Raw genomic sequence first — 16,877 nt, 5'->3', positions numbered from 1 at the left:
GGAAGTTGGACAGAGAACACTGCGAAAGTTTCGGAGCCCAGTTCCCCAGGGCTTGTGTCCACTTTTCTTTCATCCCTCCTCCTCTTGACAAGGGCGAGAGTCAGGGCGCCTTCTGTTTGTCTTGATTCAAGTCAGCCTCCACCTTCCCCGGAGCCCAACTGCCCTTCTCAGGACACAGACTGCATTCACCCCGCCTCACTCCGCCCCAGCCCCGCGCGAATTTTATGAAAGCCGTTTTCACTGGGATTCAACAGGCTCTGTGTGTGTGTGTGGCGTGTGTGAAGGAGAAAATGAATCACTTCAACTTTGGGCAAGGACTGGAGGTGTCGTGTTTGTCCCTTGCAATGACATAAACACACCAGAACTCATTAAAAAGAAAAAAAAAAAAGACTGAGGGTGGGAAGTTGGGGCGAACGGACTCCAGCCTTTGGGATGATCTGAAAAGTTCAGCACGTTTTCCATACATTAGACCTCAGACAGCATCGTGTTCTGCCCGCTCGCAACGGACTCCCAGTCCAAGGGAAAGTTTGAGGTTTTACATTTCTGTTTGTGGTACAGGAAAAGGCTTGTGATCTGAGGGCTTGATTCAGTGAAATTACATCGCCTTCTACACATTCGCTTCACAAGGAGGGCAGGAGTTGGAAGCGACTGTTTTGAGACGTTAAAGATTTGCTGGCAGAGGGAAAGGGATTTTTTTTTCCCTCCCTCCCTGCTCGCGGGGGGAGAAACAGTTCTAACGAGGAGTTACTTTGTAATTTTAACTCCCATTCAAATACTCCCAGCCCTAGAAGCTGCTGTTGATCCCCCAAGACTTCTCGATCCGGACCCAGAGGGACCAGTCACTGCTCTCCCACATCCTCAGAGCCCCTCGACATGAGTTTGCAGAAGAGGGTCTTCCCACGAAAGGAGAATGGTGAGTGTGGCTGAATCACGGGGAGGTGGAGATGGAAGGTTTGATTTGACACTCTCCCAGAGGGGTGGAAGCATAGAAAAGCATCCTTGTGGTTCTACTGTGTTGTGTTTGTGTGTGCGTGTGTGTGTGCGTGCGCGTGTGTGGTGCAGTCCCTCCCTGTCTGTCTGCATTGTCCTCGCGGAGGCTGGCTGAGTGCTCACTAGGTTGCTTGTCAGAAGGGTGAAAGGAGGGCTTTATTGCAGGACCCCCCAAAGAGGATAAGAGAAAGCCCTGGCTAGGGCAGCCGGTTTCTACCTGCCCTTCCTTCCTCTGTGAGGGGTCCTGGCAACTTTCAGGGGCAAGGGCATTGGTGTCTAAATGTCCAAAGTTGTCAGAGTCCCCGTGGCTGTGCTCTGCTTCTAACAGGATGCAGAACAGGAAAGGGTGCTGCTCAGCGACTGGGGGAGACAGGAGAGCAAGTCTCTGGGGCAGGGACCCCCTCAGAGCCTTCTTGGATCTAAGTGCTGGGAGGGGCACCAGGTACTCGGGCCAGACTCCCTGCCTTGCTGCAGGTACAGCCTCTGAAATGGATCAGATGGTTTCTTATAACAACCTCCTTCTTTCACTCCGGAAACATAAACAAACAGGCATCAGGGGAAAGGATTTTAACCCCTCAGCCCAGCTTTTAAAGTCAACACTGGCAAAGCTTCAGCTCTGTTGTAACTTTGGCAGAAGAGAATAAACACGTGGTTTTCTTTTAAAAAAGAAAGAGAAGCAAGTCAAAGGCACATTTCTGACTTTTCTAGCTCCAGAAGGAAGATACGGCCGAGAGGCTGGAACCCTGAGATCCATTTGGTTAGGTTCCATTAGAGTGTCTCTGACTTCAGAAGAAAGGCAGTGGAGCATAGGGACCAAGACCCCAGGGCTGCAGGCTCTGGCTACTGAGATGGAACCGGAGCTCTAAGATGAATGGGCTAGTTGGTTTGGGGAAAGGTAATTAACCTCTCAGGGCTTCCCTGTTGGCTCAGTGGTAAAGAATCTGCTTGCCAGTACAGGAGACACGGGTTTGATCTCCCTGGTTTGGGAAGATTCCCTGGAGGAGGTCATGACTACCCACTCCAGTATTCTTGCCTGGAGAATCCTGTGGACAGAGGAGCCTAGTGGGCTACAGTCCACGGGGCTGCAAAGAGTCAGACATGACTGAGTGAATAACACTTCACCCCACCACCAATTTTCTATTTGTCAATCTACAGAGAGTGCAGTTGCTTTCTTAGACACTTGGAATTCATTCTCAACAGATTATTTAGCGCAGTCTCTGCTTCAGGCACTGTGCTGGGCTCTGAAGATCTACTGGGAAACTGGAGATAAAAAGCACACATCACATCACTATGATGACAAGAGGATTCGTTGCTATGAGAGGCTCTTACTGGGGAGCTGGCCTAGTTTGGTGGTCAGGGTGGGCCCCCCTAAGAAGGCGCCAGTTGAGTTGTGTGTGGAGCTTAGGAAGTTAGGTTGGGTGCAGAGGTAGAGAAGCAGTGAGAAATGAACTGTCTCAGATCTTATGAGCTTAACATCTCCTCTGTGTGCTTCGTAAACATCTGTCCATCCAGTCTGTTTTCCTCACAGCATCTTTCAAAAAATCATCCTGGTGGAACTTCACTGGTGGTCCAGTGCTTGAATATCTGCCTTGCAATGCGGGGGAAACGGGTTCAATGCCTGGTCTGGGAAGATCCCACATCCCTTGGGGCAACTAAGCCCTCAAGCCACAACAAAAGATCCTGCATGCTGCAACTAAGACCAAGGCAGTCAAGTGAAATTTTTAAAAAAATTTAAAAAGCATCCTGGTGACTTGTCAGCGCAGGGAAAAAAGAGGTTTTGCTGGTGGGGCCAGGCCTCAAGAGCCCTTCTCTCTGTGTGTCAGCCTGTTATCTCTCTTCCCCACATCTGCTGGCCAACCCTGGAGGGTGCCTCTTGGAAATCTCTCTGTAAATACCAGCACCTCCCTCCACCTGGGGGCTTTCAGCACAGGTGCTGATTTAGGACCCCGATGGGCATGGACTCACTGGAGCTGCCCCTGCATCCCTATGAGGCAGTGTGTGAATTAGTCACTCAGTCATGTCTGACTCTCTGCGACCCCATGGACTGTGTAGCCCACCAGATTACTCTGTCCATGGAATTCTCCAGGCAAGAATCCCGGAATGGGTTTCCATGCCCTTCTCCAGAGGATCTTCCTGACCCAGGGATCAAACGCAGGTCTCCCATATTGCAGGCCGATTCTTTACAGTCTGAGCGAGCCACTGGGGAAAGCCTTGTCTTTGTTGTAAGGTGAGCAGAAATGGGGCCTGGGGAGCTTATCCAAATGGTGAGCAGCAGGACTGAGGTTTGAACCCAGGCAACTCTGTTTCATGCTAAAGCATGAATTATTAGCATGTGGCTGAAAAATAACTACGGCGATCCTTAGACACGTAATAGACCAATTGCCATACTGATGTTTCTACTTGGCGTTAGGCTTCTCAGTTCCTGTGAAGTTACTGGAACCATCACCATTACGGCCTCAGAAAACCACATCAGGGACACAACTGATTTCATACCTCCCCCAGTTATCAACTTAGCTTGCTTTCAATTGTGTTCTTTCCAAAATATTATTATCAAAAATGTTCAAACATATAGGAAAGTGGAAAGAATTGTAGTCAACAAGCATATACCCACTATTTGATTCTACAAGCAACGTTTCTTTGCCTTGTTACATGACTATCCATCCCACCAACCCTCTATCTACCACCCCTGCATCGATCTTATTTTTTTAATTTTTAAAAGTATATTCATTTATTTTGACTGCACTGGGTCATTGTTGCTGTGTACAGGCCTTCTCTAGTTGTGGTAAGTGGGGGCTACTCTCTAGCTGTGCACAGGCTTCTTCTTGCAGTGGCTTCTCTTGTTGCAGAGCGCGGACTCTAGGGCACATGGCCTCAGTAGTTGTGCACGAGCTTAGTTGCCCCTCAGTACGTGGGATCTTCCAGACCAGGGATGGAACTCATGTCCCCTGTCTTGCAAGGTGGATTCTTAACCACTGGACCACCAGGGAAGTTCCCATCTTATATTTTTCATACATTTCCAAATAAGTTTAAGGCACCCCTACACTTCACACACTTCAGCATGTATATAGTGAAAACAAGCTCAGTATTTGGTGACTGTTCTTTCAGGTAAAGTTTACACACAGTGAAATGTATGTACCATTCGATTAATCTTGAAAAACAGATACACCTGAGAAACTTACCTTGTTAGGAACATTACTCTCACCCCAGAAGGCTCTCCCATGTCCTTCCTCAGTTGCTTTCAGTTTTTACTAATATTAATAATATATTATGTGCCACTAGATGTAAAGACCTAATTTAATAAAATACAATGAGAGTTGGACCATAAAGAAGGCTGAGAGCCGGAGAACTGATGCTTTCAAGTTGTGTTGCTGAGAAGACTCTCGAGAGTCCCTTGGACTTCAAAGAGAGCAGACCAGTCTATCCTAAAAGAAATCAACCCTGAGTATTCCTTGGAAGGACTGATGCTGAAGCTGAAGCTCCAATACTTTGGCCACCTGATGCGATGAACTGACTGGTTAGAAAAGACCCTGATGCTGGGAAAGATTGGAGGCGGGAAGAGAAGGGGATGACAGAGGATGAGATGGTTGGATGGCATCACCAACTCAATGGATATGAGCTTGAGCAAGCTCCAGGAGATAGTGAAGGGCAGGGAAGCCTGGTGCGCTGCTGTCCATGGAGTGGCAGAGTCAGACACGACTGAGAGACTGGACAACAGCAATAACGTTCAGCACTGCTTCATCCTATGCTGGTCTTAACGGGCAGAGCCCTTGGTGGCAAAAGTGCCCAGCTCTGCTGGGTAGACCTCACAGTGAGTTCAAGTGCAGATTTTGGCTGGGGTTTGAGGAGAAGGGAGCAGCATCAAGCAGATGGTTTTGGGGGCATAGGAGAAGCAGGTACAGATAATGGTGCAGGCTGGGTGTAGGGTTGGAGTGGGGCTCCGGGCTCTGCCAGCAAGGTTAGGGATAGGCCAGGACGGAGGAGACAGAGCAGGTGCCCTTCATGGGAACTGAACGCTTGGGTGGCAAAGAGAACCATGTCAAGGCTCTGTATATACTCACGTGTCCCAGGGCCTCACGTGGGGTCCCCTCGGAGGGTCCCCTCCCCAAGATTTTTTCACAGGAGATGCCCTGTATGTCCTGCTGCAGACCAGGCTGGTCCAGGAATTGGAGCCAGTGCAAGCATCTGTCCCTGGGAAGATGAACACGGAAGCAGCCAGAATGGGTATCACTCAGTGTAGGGTGTATGCATTTCAACGTCTGAATGGCTGAGATGGTATGAGATGAAAACGGACTTCTGGACTTCAACTGATGCTGAAGCTGAAACTCCAATACTTTGGCCACCTGATGCAAAGAACTGACTCATTTGAAAAGACTCTGATGCTGGGAAAGAGAGAAGGTGGGAGGAGAAGAGGACGATGGAGGATGAGATGGTTGGATGGCATCACCGACTCAATGGATATGAGTCTGAGTAGGTTCCAGGAGTTGGGGATGGACAGGGAAGCCTGGCGTGCTGCAGTCCATGGGGTTGCAAAGAGTCGGACACGACTGAGGGACTGAACTGAAGTGAACTGAGCGTATGTTTCCATTTTACTCTCCGTACATCCCACTCTCTCCTTCCTCCACCCCCACCCCCACCTCCTGTCCCTAAGTCTGTTCTCTATGTCTGTGTCTCCACTGCTGCTGGCAGGTGGATTCTTTACCACTGAGCCACCAGGGAAGCCCTTAAAAGGCTTATAATAACACATTTTACAAAGGAGATAGCTGAAGCTCAGAAGGGGGCCTGGCTTATCCCAGGCCGCACAGCCAGTCAGCACCAACCTGAGAATAAGATTTCAGGCCTCTGAACTCCTGGACCATGGTGGACTTTTCCCGCCATACCCTTCCTGTGACTGGAGGGTGCATACACATACCTGGGCATGCAGTTAGTTATATTTGCCTGTCTCTGTCTCTATTATATCTGACCTATGCATATATCTCTCTATGCATCTGACCACAGAGACATCTGACCTCTCTCCCTCCTTCCTCCTGCCTTTTTTCCTGTTGTTGTTGTTGTTGTTTTTTTTTTTTTTTTGCTCTTCTCATTCCTTCCTACAACAGCTATTTAAAATCCAGGGACTGTTCAGGGCTACAGAGAGAGAGAGAGAAGACACAGTCCCTGGCATCAGGGATCTCAGAGTAAATGGATAAGACCCTGATGAGAGAGCTTTGAGATGACAGAAGAGCAGCCCCTAATTCCATCGGTGAATTGGGATGGAGGTGTCATGGAAGACTTCCTGGAGGAGGTGGCTCTGAGCCAAACATGAGAGCCGGCTGGGAAGCAGGGGCTCTGTGAGTTAGAAAAGGGCAGCTTGTGCATGTGCTGAGGTGCGGAAGTGGGAGAAGGCACGAAGCCTCCAGAGGAGTTTCCAGCCTGGGGGAGATGAGCCTGTGACCTCGGGCGGGAATTGAACATTTTTACTTATTGAGTCAGTCATGTCAAGACAATAACAAATTAAGAAAAGAAAGCAGGGATTTCTTCATCTTTAAAAACGTTGCTTTCTGAAGCAAGTCAGGAAGCGGCTTTCCTGCGATAACTGTGTGGGCAGGAGGACTGCAGGAGGGGGCCTGGCTGTTCCCTCCCAACCCTGGCTCACCCCTCGTCCTGTCTGAACACATACTGAACAGAGCCGGGCCCCTGGCTTGGAGAGCTCCAGCATCCTGTAAGAGCCAGAAAAGATGAGGCACTTGACTATCTCTACACCCTTATAAGAGGCAAGACCCCAGGCTGAACACATGGTTCCTGCCTAAATCCTGTGGAATGCAAACATCCCCCACCTCCGTCCCATCCTGGGTGTGTCAGTCGTTCGCGAAAACCTGGCCTTTTCTTGTGGCCGGGTGGAGGGCAAGCAAGCGCCCCCTGTGCAAACCTTCTTGATCAGGGCCTTGAAAAAGCACCACCCAAACACCAACCTTTCCCTCTCTCTTTGGTGCTTAACCCTTTCTCAACCTTCAACCCCTGTGTCTGGGCTGCCGGGCGGGGTAGGAATTTCCAGATTGCTCAACTCCGCCTGGTTTATTTATTCAGTGTTTATTCAAAGGGCCAGAATGGCCTGGACTTTGTTGTAAGATAACCTTGGGCTCAAATGCTGGCTCCGTGTCTTGGGAAAGCCTGTTACCAGCTGGTGCCTCCTCTTTCTCCCTTCCTCATCCAGAAAATAGGAATAACGAATAGCACCAACCCTATAAGTTAATTGTGGAGATGGATGCTGTGTCGACAGTACTTAGTAGGGTGGCTCAGAGCAAGTGCTTCGCAAATGACAGTTGTTGCTGTTATTATTATTTTTGGCCACACCACACAGCATGTAGGATCTTAGTTCCCTGAACAGGGATCGAACTCGTGCCCCTGCAGTGGAAGCTCAGAGTCATAACCACTGGACTGCCAGGGAAGTCCCAGTTGTTACTGTTATTAACCAGTCAAGCTTCTGTACCTCCAAGTGTTCTTCATCCTGTGGCTGTGAATTAAACCAAGTGATTCTGCTTGTCTAATCCAAAGGGCCACTGATGCCCTCAGAAGTAAACTCTCTTCTCTCAGAGAGAACTTGCTCACTTTTCTCATCTGTGGCCTTGAGAAACTAGGAGAGAGGGTCGAATAGGTTAAGTTCCATCTAAACCTGAGCATAGTCACCTATATTAGATTAAGAAAATGTCTTCCAGAACTCCCTGTAGACTCTCAAATACAAACAAATGTAGATGCTCGTTACATGGCATTAGTCATTTATTTATTCATTCAGTTTGGGGTTGATTCATTCAGCAAGTGTTTACTGAGCTCTTGTGGACCAGCCGTGCCCTAGGGCTGCAGACCCCGCATTGAACAACTCTGATGAATTCCTCCTGTCTGCAGTGTTTGCACTCTAAATGGGACGTAGAGATACAAAGCACAGACCAAACAGACTACAGGACACCTTCAGATGGTGATGAGTTCTATGAAGGAAGTAAAGGAAATATACCACATCTTCTTTATCAATTCCTCTGTCGATGGACATCTAGGTGGCTTCCATGTCCTGGCTGTTGTAAACAGTGCAGCAATGAACACTGAGGTGCCAGTGTTTTTTCTGAATTATGGTTTTCTCTGGGTTTTATGCCCACAAGTGGGATTGCTAGGTCATATGGTAGCTCTAGTTTTAGTTTTTTAAGAAATCTCTGGGCTGTTCTCCATAGTGGCTGTACCATCTTACATTCTCACCAACAATGTAGGAGAGTTCCCTTTTCTCCACACCCTCTCTAGCATTTATTGTTTGTAGATTTTTTTTTTTAATGACGGCCATTCTGATGGGAGTGAGGTGATAGCTCATTGACGTTTTGATTGTATTTCCCTAATAATTAGTGATGTTGAGCATCTCTTCATGTGTTTGTTGACCCTCGAGGTGGGAGTTTTTAATTCCATTTGGCAGCTGAGTGAACCAAGGCTGAGACGTGACCGACATCCCACAGTAGGAGCTGGCCAAGCTTGGTGTGTGGTTCAGGGGCCCCCACTTCTCACCCAGGTGGGGCTCTGCAGCTGCATCCTCCCAGCTTTCTTCAGGCACGAGCTCACCTTTGGGGAGTGTCGGAAGCAGAGGGGAGGTTCTCCTTTTCCTGGAAGAGTCCCAGGCGGCACGGATGTCTCTACCAGGAGAGAACCGCACTGTCAGTGAAGGCCTGGGCCGGAATGAATTCACCCACTGAGAGTGAGCAGGTGGGTGTCATCTGAAGATGGAGAAGCAGGACCTGGATTCAGACACAAGGACAAGGTGTGGGAGGGAGGCTGTAGGGCCCGCAGAGGCTGTGGGGTCTGGAAGGGCCAGGCTGGCCTCCTGGGCTGCCAGATCGCCCCCAGCCTTTCTCTGCCAGTGAGGCAGCCTTGGTGGTCTACCCCCGGGCTTGAGCCCTGACTGCATCGCAGGCTGAGCAGAGCAGGCGACACTAACCAAGGTTCAATGCACTTTATACAGTTTTGTTTATTTTTGGCTGTGCTGGGTCTTCACTGCTGCACAGGCTTTCTCCAGTTGTGAAGAGCAGGGGCTCCTCTCTGGCTGTGCTGCTGGGCTTCTCACTGTGGTGGCCTCTCTTGTTGCGGAGCACAGGCTCTAGGCACATGGGCTTCAGAGGTTGCTGCTCCCAGACTCTAGAGCACAGGCTCAGCAGTTGTAGCGCTTAGTTGCTCCACGGCATGGGAGATCGTCCCAACCCAGGGATAAAACGAGCATCTCCTGCATTGCAGGCAGATTCTTTTCCACTGAACCACCAGGGAAGCCCTGCACTTGAGAAGTTACTCCACTGCACCCTAGACTCAGCCCTGCCATAGGGAACTGCCCCCTACACCCGTTGACAAAGGCAGCTTTATCCCCAAAGTGCCTCCCTTGTGACCACGGGACCCTGTCCCAGCGATGGCCAGATTTCCAAAGCCTTGCATGGCATTCCGGGGGCTTCCCACAGATTGCACCTACACCCTTATTAAAGCCCCCAGCCAGCCCTGAAACATTTGGTGGTGAGCGTCAGAAAGCATTCCATTTGTTAGAAAAGAGAGTCACAAAAGTCCCAGCCTGGTCCATACAAACAGCTCACAGAGGCTGTGCTTAGGACAAAAGTGTGGGATGGTCTTTAAGGGGCAGACGGGTTAAATGTCACCCTTAGATCAGGCTCTTCAGGGGGACATGCGGGGGAAAAGCCCTCTGCCCACGTGATGAGAATCCCGATAGGACACACAGAAGTGCCTTGTCCCCTGATGCTGTGGCTCTCAACTTGCTCGACATAAGTGAAATCCTTGGTTCTTGAACTTGTGCCTGTGTGCTCAGTCATGTCCAAGTGTTTGCACCCCCATGGACTGCAGCCTGCCAGGCTCCTCTGCCCATGGGATTCTCCAGGCAAGAATACTGGAGTGGTTTGCCATTTCCTTCTCCAGGGGATCTTCCCAACCCAGGAATCCAGCTTGTGTCTCCTGCATTGGCAGATGGATTCTTTACCACTGAGCCATCTGGGAAACTCCCTTGAACTTGAGCAGGCACCAGGTGATCCTGGAGGGCTTATAAAAACAGAGTGCCAGACCAGGCCCCATGCTCAGAGATTCTGATTCTGGAGGACCAGGTTCAGTTTAAGAATTGGTATTTCTAGAAGAATCTTCCATGGGTTCAAACTTGTTACATAACTTGTTTTTTCCATTGTTTTCCCAGAGGCATCCCTATTGATGCCCACAACTGGCTTGGGGACCAGACAGGCTCTCAAAAGCCAGTTCTTTCTCTCTTTCTCTCTTTTTAAAACATGTATTTGGCTATACCACGTCTTAGGGCTTCCCAGGCAGTGCTGGTGGTAAAGAACCTGCCTGCTAATACAGGAGACGCAAGAGACATGGGTTTGATCCCTGGGTCGGGAAGAATTCCATGGACAGGGGAACCTGGCAGTCTACAGTCCACGGAATCGCAAACAGTCGGACACAACTGAAGCGACTTAACACGCGTGCATGCACCACATCTTCGTTGTGCCATGCAGAATCTTAGTTGTGGCATTTGGGATCTAGTTCCCCAGCCAGGGATTGAACCTAGGCCCCCTGCAGTGGGAGCATGGAGTCTTACCCTCTGGACCACCAGGGAAGTCCCAGTACGATGCCATGAAGAGAGCCAGGGCTTTGGGGTCGGGTGGATCTTGATTAGAGACCTGGCTTGACATCTTGCTAGCTACATGGCCTCTGGGAAGTCACTGGATTTTGCTGAGCGAGTAATGGGCTATGACCCTGGGTGCCCAGGTCTGGCACTTAGTAGGTGCTCAATGAATTTCTATGCAGTGACTTTTCACTTGTAAAATGAATGTAGTGATATTGAAAGATCCATGGCAGGATGGCATGAGCTGACCTTATGCCAGGCTCTCTGAGACACTGGGTCATGTTCATGACCTTCCTGCCCTCCCAGGCACTTCTGGGTTACCCAGGGAAGGCAGGGGTCGCCTGGGACCACAAGGAGGAGCCTCACCGGATTCTGGGCTTCTGGGCGGCACTGGCCTCCTGCGTGTTCTCTGCCAGCCCAGCAGATGGTGGACTTTGTTCTGAGTCCGAGCTTCCCAGTGCTGGCAGCCTGGCCCTTTTGGACCAAGCCTCTTCCCATGGAGAAGTCAGATGGCTCAGGTTGGGAGTCTCCAAGCTGGCCAATGACAGGTTGGCCACATTCGCCCAGAGTCACCTGTCCAGAGCAGGCGCTGAGAACGGTGTCAGATCTCAGGATGTGATTCAGAGAGCAGCCTCTGGGTGAAAAGGAGCGTCCATTTCTCGTCTCTTGCTGCCTCTGACCCCAGCCTGGGCCCTGGCTTTCCTGGGATAAATGATGCCGTGGTCCCGGCTGGGCAGTTGGAGAGGGAAGCCAAGGAGGGCACAGCCCCAGGGGCTGTGAGCAGAGAGGTAGGTGGGCCTAGGAGAGAAAATGTCCCTCGAGCAGCAGTTCTGACCAGGCGGCGGTTCACAGAGGCAGGAGGCTGGTTTCTCTGACCTGCATCGGTGCGGGGCGTAGTTGCTGGATCTTGGTTTCCTCTTTGGCAGCTGTGCTGGGGTTGGGCAGGAGCAGAGGCCGGTCACTGGGGTGGGACTCGTGGGCCACCTTTGCAGAGTGAGGGGAGGAGGAAGTCATCTGGGAGGTCAGATGTGTTGTGGGCAGTTGTTTGTCCTCACTTTGAAGCCCCAGGAGCTACTTGTTCAGGGATTTCTACCTTAACAGCCAAGACCTCATCTTGGGGCTGGAGATGTGCAAGGAAGCAGGAGGAAGGGTGGAGAGGAGGGGGTGGAGGCAGCCCAAAGGAGACTTCCCCTGCTGCCTGCCAAGCTTCCTCTCCCCCAGGTGGGCACGGTGCATGGACAGTTCTGACACTGGCCTTGGGAAGGCTGTCAGTCACTGCACTTGCTCTAGATGAGGGTCCACTTGCTTTGGACTAATTCCATGTGGTTTCACTCACACAGTTGGGTTGGTGCTTGTTGGTTGATAAATGTGCTTGCTCTCTGTTGTCAGAGGGCTCAGCAGATTTCTTGCTCCCTATGGACGCAAGGAAACATCTACTTCCTTCTCATGCCAGGTGCAATTCTCCCATTTCTGGCTGAGCCCCTTGAAGGCTGCCCCTTTGTCCCAAGAGCCCAGCGCCAAGCCTTCCCCATTTCCTCAAGCAGCCCTTGGTCTAGGTTGCTGAGGAGGACAGGATGGCTCCATTCCTTGGCTCCATTCCTTTCCTCTCTTCCACTCGCTCTCCTTTTAAAAGTGACTTATTTATCTTTGGTTGTACTGGCTCTTCGTCACTGTGTGCAGGCTTTCTCTAGTTGAGGCAAGTGGTGGCTACTCTTTAGTAGTGATGTCCAGGCTTCTCCTTGCGATGACTTCTCTTGTTGCAGAGCACAGGCTCTAGGGCTCAGGATCAGTAGTTGTGGCACACTGGTTTAGTTGCTCCATGGCATGTGGAATCTTCTGGACCAGGGAATGAACCTTGTCCCCTGCATTGGCAGGCAGATTCTTAACCATTTGACCACCAGGGAAGTCCCTTCTGTTCTCTTTTATGTCCCCAAGTTAAGTGGCAGTCAACTTGTATGACCGCAGTTGAGGGCACCTCCTGTATTCCAAACATGATGAGGGCATGAGCTATCAGGGTGGGCCAGCCCCCTCCTCGAAGCCAGAGATATTCATTTATCCACCCCCACTGGTGTTTCTTATGGTTTCCAGTGGACAGAAAGAAGTACCCGGCTCAGAAAATGGCATCCAGGTGGTGGTGATTGACGGGAAGCCCAGGCAGGTGCTGAACCACATCAGCTTCAGGAACACCATCCTGCAGGGCATCCCTTGGCAGCTCTTCAATTACATGGTGACCGTCCCTGACAAGTGAATCTGGCCAAGGCCCCTTCCCTGTCCCTGGGGCCTGCATCACAGTCCAGGCTGAGGAAGCTTAGGGAAACTTCACGCACTGCCAATGGCTTCCCAGGTGGCTCGGCAGGTAAAGAATCCAGCTGCCAATGCAGGAGACACTGGTTCAATCCCTGGGTCGGGAAGATTCCCTGGAGAAGGAAATGGCAACCTACACCAGTATTCTTTCCTGGGGAATCCCAGGGACAGAGGAGCCTGGCGGGCTACAGTCTATGGGATCGCAAAGAGTCGAACATGACTTAGTGACTAAATCACCACCATAAAAATTCATTTGTAAGCAATTAGAAGCAGAATCATTCAGACAAGGCAGGCCAGAAGTTTGAGACCTGCCTTCTTGCCGAACTCCCCATTCCTCTTTCTGGGCCCCACTGGGGGGCCCCCAGGGTTTGGCGGTGAAGAGGAGCGGGTGCACTTTGAAATGAAATCCTCTCACCAGCAGGATCAGATCTTCATTCCTTGACCATGGCTGCACACCTCCCTGAACTGGCCATCTGGCCCTTCCCCGGTGCTCACAACCCTAGACTCAGGTGTCGCCCAGAAATCTGCTCTGATCTGAGTACAGAAGGTCTTTTACAGCTCTGTGACTTTGCATGTTGTTCCATCTGCTGGAGATGCTCACTCCCAAATCTCTTTTTTTTTCCACACGTGGAAAACCCTTATTCAGCTTTCAAGCCTCAGCTCATGGGCTGACTCCTTGGTGATACCACACATAAAGTTACTCCAGACTGTGACACTTGATTCAAACCTTTCTTATCAAACTTCCTGCACCAAGAATATTACCCAGATACACATCTGTCTTCTCCAGCTGGCTGGAGAGGACCATGTCTTCATCCTTTACATCATCACTGCCTGGCACAGGATGAATCTCAGAAAATAGTTGTTGCAGAAATGAATGAACAACATCCACACACCTGTTCTTTGCGCCTTCATCTTTATTCCTGCCCTAGAACTAGGTTCACCCATTTTTCTAGCTTCCACATATATGCACTAATATACGATATCTGTTTCTCTCTTTCTGACCAAGTGAAGTATCCATATCTCTACAAATGACCCAATTTTGTTCCTGTAGAAAGCAAATGTGTGGACACAAGGGTGGAGGGGGTGGCGGTGCAGGTAGGATGAATTGGGAGATTGAGTTTGACATGTATACACTACCATGTGTAAAATAGCTAGCTAGTGGGAAGCTGCTCTATAGCACAGGGAGGGGTGTGTGTGTATACATATGACTGATTCAATCTGCTGTACTGCAGAAACTAACACAACATTGTAAGGCAACCATATCCCAAAAAAAAAAAATCTTAAAAGATAAAAATTGAATGAACATTATCGATATAACAACAACCTTAACTCTGACAGTAGCACCTTATTATGTGCCTTGTCCATTTGGGCTGGCAACCCGTTTTAATATAGAAGATGTTTTTGAAACTAAGACCAAAATCAGTGTAAATAACAACATGCTCGTATAGGCAGGGAGGAAAATACACCATGTGGCAAGACAAACTAAGAGCTTGGAGTTTGGTTAGGAAGGCGACCTGGAATGAGGAATTTACTTCAAGTTCTTCTTTTGGATCCCAGTTTAAATAAGAACAAACCTATGTTGGTGTTGTAAGCTCAGCAAGTTGTGGCAGAAAGATGGAGAGGTCTGCATGAAAGAGTGTAGAACAGACAGGGTGTTGGGGTGGCTTGTAGGGGAGGGAGCAGGGTGCCTGGGTGGGAGGGCGGAGCCCATTGGGAGCTGCTGTGTTGGCCACACTTGGAGATGCTGGAGTGTGTGCATTGGGTGGGAGCAACTGGTAAGGCTGCTGGTGGCTCTGTGCAGTGCCCCAGACACTGGGGACCACCCAGGGGGGATCCCACTGCTTCTGCTTCTGGCTGAGACTAGGCATGCACATCTGGGCCAGAAATGCTTCTGGGTAGACAGCTGCAGCTACGAGGACAAGGCTGCCCTGCCTGGTGGATGGAAGGTGCCTCTACCATCCTGCCCCAGACACGCTCTCCAGATGATGCACAAGCTCTCCTCCCTGCTGATCCCTGCAGCTCTCATCTGATGAGAGTCAGCCTGAGCCCCTTCCTCAGGCTCCCATCTGCATGCGAAAGATCTGAGCAATCTGAGCAGGAATTTCAGTGTCTGTGAAAGTGTTAGTTGCTCAGTCATGTCTGACTCTTTGTGACCTCATGAACTGTAGCCCACCAGGCTCCTCTGTCCATGGGATTCTCCAGGCAAGAATACTGGAGCAGGGTGCTGTGTCCTCCTCCAGGGGATCTTCCCGACCCGGGGATTTAACTAGCGTCTCTTATGTCTCCTGCATTGGCAGGCAGGTTCTTTACCACTAGCATCACCTGGGCAGCCCAGATGCATAGCAGAGGGACTCAGTCATACATATACATGTATCCACTCTCCGCCAAACTCCCCTTCCATCCAGGCCACCACATAACATTGAGTAGGGTTCCCTGTGCTGTACAGTAGGTCCTTGTTAGTTTTCCATTTAATTATAGCAGTGTATCACATCATTGTTAATCAGCTATACTCCAATATAAAATAAAAGTTGAAAAAAAAGCAAACAGTAAAGGCATGTGTGTGTTGAGAGAAATAGAGAATAACATGAAAGAGATGATATATAATCTCTTAGCAAAACCCCAACCCCAACCAATCGCTGTATACATACATATTTGGGCCACAAAAGGAGGCTAACTTTAAGTTTATCTCAATCATTGACTGTTCTCAACAGGATTTTGAAATAATATCCATATAAGTGATAAAAATAATTTTGAAAGAGATAATACATAATGTCCTCCAAACCTCTAAATGGAGAGGTTGGTATCAGAAGGAAGTGAGAGGTTTCCCTGAAGGTGTAGGAAGAGGCATCAGATAGTGTCTTTCTTGGAATGGATGAAGAAGAAACATCTGTGCTCAAGCATCACTTTCAAAAATTCTTTACAGAGCCATCAATAATACAAAAATAAAATGTAAAGCCTCTGATTCATTAAGGACAGGAGAGAGTGAATGGGTTGGCTGAAAAGCAAGAAAAGGAGACAATAAGAAGCTACAGAAAGACCAAAGCAAAACTGATTGGAAGGAAGATGTCTCAAGATATAAGATACAAGGTTGTCCATTAAATGTGTATAAGATATATAAAACATAGTATCAAATACAAGGTTTATATTTAGAAAGGAAGTCTCCCAGATTCAACTTGAAAAAGGGAAATTAAAGTATTGAAAGAGGGCTTCCCTGGCAGTCCAGTGATTAAGAATACACCTTGCAGTGCAAGGGACATGGGTTCGATCCCTAGTCTTTGTTGCACAGAGCAACTACTGAGCCTGTGCTCTAGAGCCTGAGAACTACACCTGTGGAGCCCATGTGCCCCGTATGCCCTAGAACCTGTACTCCACACAAGAGAAGCCACCGCAACTAGAGAGTAGCCCCCGATCGCTCCAACTAGAAAAAGCCCAAGTGCAGCAGTGAAGACCCAGTGCAGTCAAAAATAAATAAACAGAAATATTAAAACCTTGCATTTAAAAAAAGAGAAAGAAATGCTCTCTCTCGCTCCAAATTATACCCCACTTGGAAGAGATACATTTAAAATGAAATCATATGAGGTTAAAAATAAAGTGATGGGTAAAAACCATGCAAATGCAGGTTAAAAGAAAATGGGGTAACAATGTTAATTCTGTCAGACAAAAGCTGAGGCAACTCTTACAAGAAATTTTCACAAAATGATAAAAGAAGAGTGCACCATGGAGATATGAAAATTGAGAACTTTATGGTGTACTCTTCTATCATTTCGTAAAAATTTCTTCTAATAAAGACACTGAAATATGTAAAGCAAAATTTTTGGAAATATCTTACAGATATGGTACCAGATTTCAATGAACACCACTCTTAAGCTTTTACAGATTAGACCAAAATATAATTAGTTGATGATTTATAAGATGGAATATATACATATTTTAGTATCACCTTTGAGTATATCCATATCTGAAACTCCAA

General features: G+C 49.0%; 1 protein-coding gene across 3 annotated transcripts in view; it reads left to right on the top strand.

Moving 5' to 3' along the window:
• Positions 1 to 252: 252 nt before the first annotated feature.
• The window catches only part of IL16 (interleukin 16), a 113,868-nt gene continuing 97,243 nt past the window's right edge, over positions 253 to 16,877 (top strand). The window contains exon 1 of one of the 3 annotated variants that reach the window (XM_040257392.1): positions 253 to 913. In XM_040257392.1, coding sequence (XP_040113326.1) covers positions 874 to 913 — 40 coding nt within the window. In that variant the 5' untranslated portion in view covers positions 253 to 873. Of the gene's footprint in view, positions 914 to 11,172; positions 11,392 to 16,877 lie in introns of those variants that run through there. The other 2 variants (XM_040257393.1, XM_040257394.1) reach the window with 2 other exon arrangements.

This window comes from Oryx dammah, unplaced genomic scaffold (genome assembly GCF_014754425.2).
Source record: "Oryx dammah isolate SB20612 unplaced genomic scaffold, SCBI_Odam_1.1 HiC_scaffold_16, whole genome shotgun sequence".
Classification (NCBI taxonomy): Eukaryota; Metazoa; Chordata; class Mammalia; order Artiodactyla; family Bovidae; genus Oryx; species Oryx dammah.
This window is presented reverse-complemented; position numbering and strand designations above follow the sequence as displayed.